Genomic DNA, 9,180 nt, shown 5'->3' with positions numbered 1-9,180 from the left:
CCCAGACTCCATGTTTGTTTGAAGTCCTTCCATCAGAGACTGGAAGTCACAGGACAGCATTCTTGCCTCTCAAACTCTAAAAAAACCTATTATTTACTGGCCTATATTATAATGAAGCTAAAAAAGTAAACTCATCATCTACAAAAAGAGGTAAAAATCAATAAAAATTGAAAGAAGTGCTTGTTGTCATAACAGAGATTCACAGATCTCTGCATATCTTAACCATCATACAAGATACCTGTCAGGTTTTTCTTTTTACAGAAAAAGATTACTACATTCATCTCAGTGGTGCAAAACCAACAAAAAATATCTAATACTGTTGAAGAGACAGTTTTTCCATTGGGGCTACACAGTGTGATGAGATCTGAATGCTCATTCTCATCAGCATGTCATAAATGCAAGAAAAACATTCTCCTGGCAAAGCTTCACCATGAGGTAAATGCATTGTTTGAAAGTTCTGAGGAACTGAAATGGATTTGAAGTGATCTGCCAGGAATTATTGTTTCATTAAGGAGAAAGTCGTCACTCTAAGGCAGTATGCTTCATTTTGTCTAGCAACGTAGTACCTTCTGCTAAGGAAAGGGTTAATCAGCTTCATAACTATAATTAATCAGGTCTTGTTAAATTCAAGGGTACATTTTTTAGTTACCTGTTTCCAGGGATTTGGGCAACATTCAGATCAAAGTACTGTTTAGGACTGAAGGGATATGTTTGGGTTTTGCATAATGCTGATGACTGACAACCCATTTTTATGAGATTCAACTAAAAAGAAGTTATGACAGATAGAGTTGTACTGCAATAATGAAACTTAAAAGATGTAGTGATACAGCACGATAGCTGTGGAGCTGCCTTTTAAAAAAAAATACTGTTTACAGAACCCCCAAAAAATTGAAGCTATAGAGCGTAAGCAAAACGAGTTAATCATGGATCTTGAACAGGTCGGTTACAGACCACTGCAACAACAACAGAACTCAGGTGTCATCTTCATTCTTCTCTCACCCACCTACACGGAGGGGGGTTTACTTCACATTTGCAGTACCGTGCATCCGCTACAGAAACACGAGCTGCTCATATTCAGCACCACTCAGGCAGTGCAAGACTTACTGAGGTCATGTACTTCTACACCATCATGAACTGGGTAGTATCTCTTTCAGTGCTCTTACATGGAGACAGCATCACCTGCTCTACTGACAGGGAGTGTATCTTATCATACTGTTCAGTGGTACCTTACAGCTTAGACCCTTAGGAGGCTGATAAGCGAACCAGCCTCCAAGAGAGGATTAAAGTGCAACAAGTAGATTTCACACTTCACAGCATGACACATGCTGTCAGAGCAGACCCAGACCTGCAATCCTCTTGCTTACTGCTGGACAGACCACAGGAAGAGAATGGCCTATAATGTCATTGTCCTCTTGTGCTTTTCCAATACGGGATTTAGCTTAGCAGTTCAGGCCCAGTCCTGTCCAATGGTCTGGCACCATCAGGAAATACTTGTCCATAGCTTCACAAAACCTGGTCCGGTACAGTTCTGGAGACACCACAGTTGGCATCTTACCTAATGTGTAAGAGTCAAGAGTAGTTAGAAATGGGCTGAGTATATTGCAGTAAAGACAGATGTCACATGAGATTTTAACACCAGACAGAATACTGTGCATGGAAGGGTCTTGGAACCCACAAGCACTACCAACTGCCCTTTTTTGTTTGTTTAATAACTTTAAACATTTAGGACAGAAGACAGATCAAGATCTGGACCCCTAACACTGAACTGAGATACCTGAAGTTGGAGGAACCATCTAGGCTTTTTACACCAGCTCTGATCAGTTTGTTTCTTTTTCTCTTCTCCTGTTTATAGATCTTTAAGGCTCTCCAGCAGACATGCAATTTTTTTCCACGAGGAATTTCACTTTATGGGCATGCGCTTACCTTCTCCAGACACATGAACAGTGGTACATCAAGTGTTCCACTTCCCTTCTCTTTCTAGTCCTCCTACTAACATGTGGCCAGCACTAGATGATGCTGCACAGAAGATACACTACTCACTTCCATAAAGGGAACTCCTCAGCTCCTCGAAATAAAGGCAGTATTCTATCATTCAGTAAGGATTCCTCCATACTAACAGCTCAGAGTATCTCTCATTTCTGGACTCGGAAATCATCTTCCGACACCAGGCAGCAAGGCTTTTGGTAGTATCTCTGTACGGATGACTATGTTTATGTGAGTAGCTGGTAACTAAGAAACAGAAAGGAACAGTCTGATATGCAGACCCCATTCCCAGAAATTATAGTATTTAAATTGTCGCCCATAGAGGCAGATCAATGTATTAATTCTTCTGAAACTTGTTATTCCTTCCTTTGTTCTGGACAACTAATCTAGTGTTGCAAATCCACATGTGGGTAAGTTGTGGCTTTATTAGAAGTTTCAAGGTAACAAGAAAACATGATCAAAAATTTTGCTTTCATTCTGGACTCACCTTGTCCTCCCAAGATGCCAGTTGACTTCACCACCATTTCAAGTTTTTTGTCCCAGGTAAAAGTGCGAATATAGTCTGTTTCAATTGAAAAAAAAAAAAAGCACACACAAACAAGTTATACCTGTTATAAGCCAAGTAACATTGTTCTAAAATGTATCTGTTTCCCCTGAAGAAAGGACTAGAAAGCAGTAGGTTTCCTCAGTATGAGAAACTTCAGTGTTCCCCCTGATGATTGCCCCAGTTTCAAGTATTGACTATATTTGGGTAAGGTGAATATGGTATCTCAATAGCGCAGCAATTCTTCCCCATCAACTCCTCCTGACTCCAGAAAACCGGGCTGGCCCAGGCATGCCTGTCTTTTTCCACGTTCAAGTTTCAAGGGGTCATTTACAAGAATCACCCAGCTGATCCTCATAACCCAGAAACATATCCAGAAGACCCACTTTGCTGTAACAGCTCCCACTACTTTTCTGCAACAGCAAGCAATGCTAGCAGCATCAAGACTTGGACACCTATCCATTTAAGTCAGTAGTATTTTCCTCACCATTGCAGCCACCTACAGGTTTGATAACAGAAAGCAAGCACTTTTCACTTCATGCTATGGAGGACTGGAGACATGACCAGTTCGTGAAAGGAAAGGCGGGCTTGCAAGGAGAAGTCTCCAGAATTTTTTCCAAGCCCTTTTCAGAGAAAGCATGCTCAGGCATTACAAGCACATGAACATTTTGGTTTGCAAAGCTGAAGCTGTAGTAAGTTAAGTTTTTCATCAGTGGATATTGTTATCTCCAACATTTGATTGCAACTGTAGTTACACAATTTTGAATTTACTGTTTCTAGATTTACAAAAGGCCACCTTAAGTATCCACGTTTCACCTCAGCTGTGCTTTACGCAAAACTCATCCAGACCTGCCAACCTTGATATTTATCCACTTACCTCAATAGTCTTTGAAAACACTCCTTTAGAGTGCGTTGGGACTGCTATCATCAGTTTGTCCACTAGCTACTGTCACTTTATGCCCCAGGACCCAGAGGCCCACACAACAGGGCCTTTTTGAAGACAAAATAGTGTTCACAGCTACTCGCAGACCTAACTTAGTTGTTTTCTGCATCACATTAGGATCTAAAACAGATAGAGATTCTAACCTCAGATTCAAACTCAATCCAAGCTCATGGTTTTTATTCCCCCCCACCACAAATTTAGCTTGAGTACTTTGTAAGTTCTCAGGGTATGATTTAGAGCACGTTGTGACAGCCTGATACAGCGGGCATGTTGTCTCTTCTTGAAGATGCATTACACAAGCTCCTTCAGATCACAAACAGCTGTTCCGACCACAGTGAAGAAACTGTTAGCTTTAAACATCATATAAAATATTCTCTTCAATCAAGTAAGACTGTCCATAATACAGCAAAAAGCCATATGTGCAGAAGGAGCAGAGCCCCATCCCATTTACCCAAATATTCAAGTCTACAAAACCAGAAAGTAGTAGCAACTTGTAGTTCTTTGTAGCTGGGACTTCAATACTCAGCTACAAGTGTCATTGGAATGGCTTTCAAACTTCATCAGAAAAAGAGTAACCCAGACCTGATGGTTTGAGATCTCTTCTGGAAGCATTTCTGAGCTAGGTTTAAAGAGTGTCTCATTTCGAAGAGTGACTTCCACACTCTGCAAAACCGCTTAATCTCCAAGTCTTCTGCACAACAGAAGCTTGCCTGTCTAAAGATGAGGCTCTGCTTACCAGCCACAAGTCAGAGGGTGTGGCAAGGTAATTACTGCATTTCTACTCATATTATCCAGGTCAGACTACATGATCACAAGTGATTCCCTCATGACTTTTAACTTCTCTCTTCCATCCCTACCAATACTGTTTCTCCTGAGATCTCCAGGCAAGTTAAAATTTAAATGGCTATGTAAACATTACTGAATTTAAACACATTAAAAGCATACAAATAACCTTCCCTACTTCCACTGGAGTCAAAGCATAGGTTAAGCACCAACTTGACTGCTTTTTCACCACCTGTGAGGCCTCCTGCATATACCCTTTGCAATGAAAAGGCTAACAAAAGCTCATACAAGAGCTGGAGCGGACTTCCTGCCTTCACTTTGAATACCCATGAGAGGTGAGGGTGGTATTCCATCAGAGAGAAGACAAGCTTTATTGACACACATCTCGGCGGTGGTGGTGCAGTTCTAAAAATACTATAAGCACCTAAACCAGAAGAAAGCAGTTTCACCAGTTCAAAACAAGAAAATACAAAAGACAATGTACCAATGATTCCAACAACCAGCTCATTGTTGGTATCATCACGACCCACAAGCAGGGAATAGTCGATGATGAGGTGGCTGGAGAGGAACTGGGAATCACTGTGTATGGAAGCTCTCAGCACAGCCTTGCAATGAGAACGGATATACAGAGGATTGTCTCGGACCATCTTCAGAAGGTTCTCATCCAGCAGGACTACATCACAGCTTTCCTTGCCCGTGTCTGTTTTAACATTTCTATTCCGGAGGGAGCCCTTCAGGTCAAAAACCTGCAAACAGAGAACAGCACTACTTTCTTTCATTGTTCTGCAAGGTTAAAGACTTCTACACACCTAATCGCAGTGTTTGAGAAGGCAGAATAGCAGGGCAACTCCTTCCTTCTCCGCAGGAGGAAGACAATTAACATAAAACGTTTTCATACTACAAAAACTAAAGTTTCCCAAGTGAAGAGTAGTATGTAAGCCTACATGAAAGCTTTGCCAATTCACAAATTTTAGGTGTTCTTTCATTAATATTCAACCTAATGTCAGGGAAAAAAGGTGACCCTATTTCTATGTTGTATGGGTAAACTCAGTTTTCCACGTCAGCTTCTACAGACCCAAATGCTGACAAAAGTAAAGCCACTGAAGAGGGAGATGAATCTTGCATGAAGAACTGTTTAACATCTGTTAGCAGTGCTAGAGACAGACCATCATTAGGTTGGAAAGGGTCTCTAGAGGTCTCCAGTCCAATGCCCTGCAGATTTTGCTAGAGAAGGCTGTTCAAATCTTGTCCAGTCCAGATTTGACCAACTTCAGGGATGGACTCCACAGTCTCCTTGGGTCTCTGTTCTAGTGCCTGACCACCATCATGATTTAAAAAAAAAAAAAGACAAACAAAAAGAAAACCCACAACATCCTTTACATCTATCCAGAATTCCCTCAGTTCACTTCCTGCCACAAACACCCCCTGTTAGGGGTCAGACACTGGGAGGGAAGGTGGACAGAATTGATATTATCTAGTTTTAGAAGCAACACTTGTTTCAACTTCCTTTTCAGCATCAACTCTGTATTTTAAGAGAATTCTCCCACAGTCATTTTAAAGTCTTCAATCTATTCCCTTCATAAAGGACCTTTATATGAGCAAGACTAAATTCAACATCTTGTCCCACACACAAAGTGGTTCAGAAAGAAGACAGCAGGTTCAAAACATTATTAGTTTCCCTCCCACTACACAGTGGGAGCCTCCATCTGTGAGGCTCTCCTCCTAAACCAATGAAGTCTGTAATCCCAGGCAGTCCTTCTAAAAGCTTTGCCAAAAGGTTTCACATTTTCCTAAGTTGGCAACGCTTTCTCTCAGATACAGAGGATGCAGGAGAAAAATTAGACTTCTAAAAACAGAAGCCTACACTGCAGCTATCTGAACTAGCCAATCGGGCATCAAGTTACCAAGGATCACGTAACAATGAAACACGCACAAACTGTCATCTTTGATCAGTGCTAGATATAGACAGCACATGCAAAATTAAAAGTTATCTAGGCTGCTACCCTGCTCTTGCTCCCAGTCAGAACTGCACTGCAAGGGAAAAAGAACGTTTGGTTCTTACCTGAGCCATTTTCCTGCCATAGAAAAGGTTTTCCATGACAAGCAGATCCAGTTTCTTTTCAGTGTTGTTTTGAGAGTTTTTGTATCCAATTCGATATACCCCAAGGATTTTGGCCAGTGCTGTCGGCTTCTGATGAAGAGAAGTCATAGGGTAAGATCTCTCTGTACAGGCAATCAGCAATCAAATACTAGAGGCACCACGGTTCCATCTGACTGTGTATTACAGCTTAGAAGCTCTAGCAAAATTCTCACTTTTTATCTCAAAACCTCTTTAGTAGTACAACTCATACCCTCCGACATTAACTTCAGTGGAAGTGGTTAATGGAAGCTGTTACTAGTCTGTGAAATACAGGATGCTGCCTAAAACAAAAGGCTTTTTTTGTTTGGTTGGTTTTTTGGTGTGTTTTGGTTGTTTCTTTTTTTAAATACCTTCTGCTGAACAGCATTAATGATGTAAGTGAAGTAGTGTGGAGCAAAGTCAAGGAACGACTGGACTTCCAGACGAGGCATCTGCTTCAAGATGAATCTATCATCTGTTTTAACATCAGACAGAGGCAACATGTTTACATACAGGAAGTGATGTATGCTTTGCAAGTTCTATAGGACTGTCACACAGCTGAAGTGATTTGAAAAACTTAAAGGACTAAAATTCCCTTAAAGTACTTACAAGTTCTTTTCTAGGAACTATTACTTCATATATTCTGAATTTCAGCCTTTCTGGATTTCGGCGTTCTACCAAATCAGGGAGAAGAGACTGCCTAAATTAGATGTACCTCAGCTGTACGAGCTTCTTACACAGACAACAGAAACAGCCTACAGACCCTTCCATTTAAGACTTTAAGTAGGGGCCTAGAATCAGCCAGAGTTAAAAAAAAAAAAACCCATAAGTCAACTATACAGTGTGGGATTATAAGCAACATTGTGTCTTTAATAACCAGTTTTCCTTGAATTATACTCAGGTTTTTGTTTTTTGAAGTCTGCCTAAGAGAATACAAACCTTCTGCTCAGCTGGCCTCCCCAGCTGCTCCTACAAAAACAGAACCTCATTTTGTTCGCCTGCACATACAAAGAGACAAATAATAACCAGTTTTCCTTGAATTATACTCAGGTTTTTGTTTTTTGCAGTCTGCCTAAGAGAATACAAACCTTCTGCTCAGCTGGCCTCCCCAGCTGCTCCTACTAAAAAACAGAACCTCATTTTGTTTGCCTGCACATACAAAGAGACAAATAACCTAATATAAACAAATATCCACTCAACTTTCCATTCTGAGTGGCCACTTCACAGTCAGCAACCCTTTGGCTAGAGGTAATCAGGGAGCAAATGAAACACTAACTGCCACCATTCCTAAGTAACACCCTGTCATTACGAAGCGGGAAGAAGCAGCATTTACCTTCAGTCACATAGAATGCAGCCCCAGATTTGCCACCTCGTGCCTGCCAGGGCATAGAGTGAGAGAGGGATCGGATGAAGTCCTCTTCACTGCTCCCCAGTATCACTTCACGCATCTTGTGAAACTCGCCAGCATAATAAATCCGGCAGTAGAACTTGGCATTCGCATCCGAAAACTCTGAGAAAAAAAAAAAGCCCTCCTCAGTAACAGCATGCAATGCTCACTGACTGAGATGACACTTCTGATGTCTAAAAGAATATTATGGTGCTAAACACCCCTCTATCTCACCTCTTGTATTTTGGAAGTTGAATAGGATTTAAATGGAAACCTTACAAGCAAGTCAACCCGCTTTTGGTTAGCTCACAGTATATGCTGTGAGAAAGTGTCCAGACAAAAGATCAATAAAAAAAAAGTTTTATGGGCTTTTTAATGAGTTTTACGGGCTATTTTTGTAACAGAGAGATTAATTAGAATAATAAGTATAAACTGCATTGCTCTGTCCTTGACTGGATATTTTTTTGCTGCCCAGTGCAGCAGTAATTAGGAGTAACTAATCACGAGCGTCAAGATTTCCATTAGATTTGTCTAAAGAAAGGAGTTTGCCGGCTAGGACTTCAAGTTATTATTTACAACTACTCACGGAGCTCCACATGGGGATTCACCAGCTGTTTCTTCTGTCCATCTCCTCCATCTACATCATCTGAAGGCATAAAGGGACTATTCAGTCAAGATTGTTCATTATTATTACTGAGAAAGCCATGTAAGATACTACTGTAAACTCACATTACAGGAAAAACATTTTTTTTAATTCAGGAATACAAATGGAACCGTACAAGGGAAATTAGAGATACAACTATAATTTTACAATATAATATGTATGATAGAAGGGCACTGCTGTTCATGCGACACATTAGTACAAGCTTTCTTCTTCTCTTAATTCATTTTCCATGAGCTGAAACAACAGAAGTTAAAAAGGAAGCAAGGAAGAGAGACTGGGCTGCTTAACTAGAGTGACCCCAAAGGCATTCGAGCCCAGATTACTCAATGTCCCTATAGCTACTGGGGTTTTAAACACCCTATTTCCCTTCCCATAAAGGAAAGCAATGTCTAGAAGAGAGGCCTACACTTGATGCGCAAATCATTCATTTTCAAAGCACTGAGTAGCCCTGTACTGTTTCAAAAGCACGAGCAGGAGTGCATTCTGGGCCTTACAAGTACGAATGAGGTTTGGGAGAAATGAGAGTCCAAGACAGAAGATGGCATCAACAGTCTTGTACCTTGAGGCTCTGCTCCTTGGTTTTCTGCTCCCTCTTTGCCCATCTGTCCAACCTGATAGTAAGCACTGTCAGCACCACGTAAGGTCTCCTTCTTCTGCGAAGACAGGTCTGGGCTCTTCCCTCCCGTGCCACGGAAAAAAGACAAAACGCTGGATTGTTTCTTTGCTACAGTGAAAAAGGAATAAAGAAGTTGCTCTT

At 41.1% G+C, this 9,180-nt stretch overlaps 1 protein-coding gene across 1 annotated transcript in view; it reads right to left on the bottom strand.

Moving 5' to 3' along the window:
• Positions 1–1,270: 1,270 nt before the first annotated feature.
• Positions 1,271–9,180, bottom strand: part of PIKFYVE (phosphoinositide kinase, FYVE finger containing) — a 64,026-nt gene continuing 56,116 nt past the window's right edge. Inside the window, exons 34-41 of the mRNA XM_010143626.1 lie at positions 8,983–9,147; positions 8,346–8,405; positions 7,706–7,882; positions 6,744–6,847; positions 6,316–6,444; positions 4,738–4,999; positions 2,471–2,545; positions 1,271–1,555 (exon numbers count right to left, since the gene is read on the bottom strand). Of these exons, the coding sequence (XP_010141928.1) occupies positions 1,440–1,555; positions 2,471–2,545; positions 4,738–4,999; positions 6,316–6,444; positions 6,744–6,847; positions 7,706–7,882; positions 8,346–8,405; positions 8,983–9,147 (1,088 nt within the window). The 3' untranslated portion in view covers positions 1,271–1,439. The remainder of the gene's footprint in view (positions 1,556–2,470; positions 2,546–4,737; positions 5,000–6,315; positions 6,445–6,743; positions 6,848–7,705; positions 7,883–8,345; positions 8,406–8,982; positions 9,148–9,180) is intronic.

The sequence above is a fragment of the Buceros rhinoceros genome, unplaced genomic scaffold (genome assembly GCF_000710305.1).
Source record: "Buceros rhinoceros silvestris isolate BGI_N320 unplaced genomic scaffold, ASM71030v1 scaffold7339, whole genome shotgun sequence".
Lineage (NCBI taxonomy): Eukaryota > Metazoa > Chordata > Aves > Bucerotiformes > Bucerotidae > Buceros > Buceros rhinoceros.
This window is presented reverse-complemented; position numbering and strand designations above follow the sequence as displayed.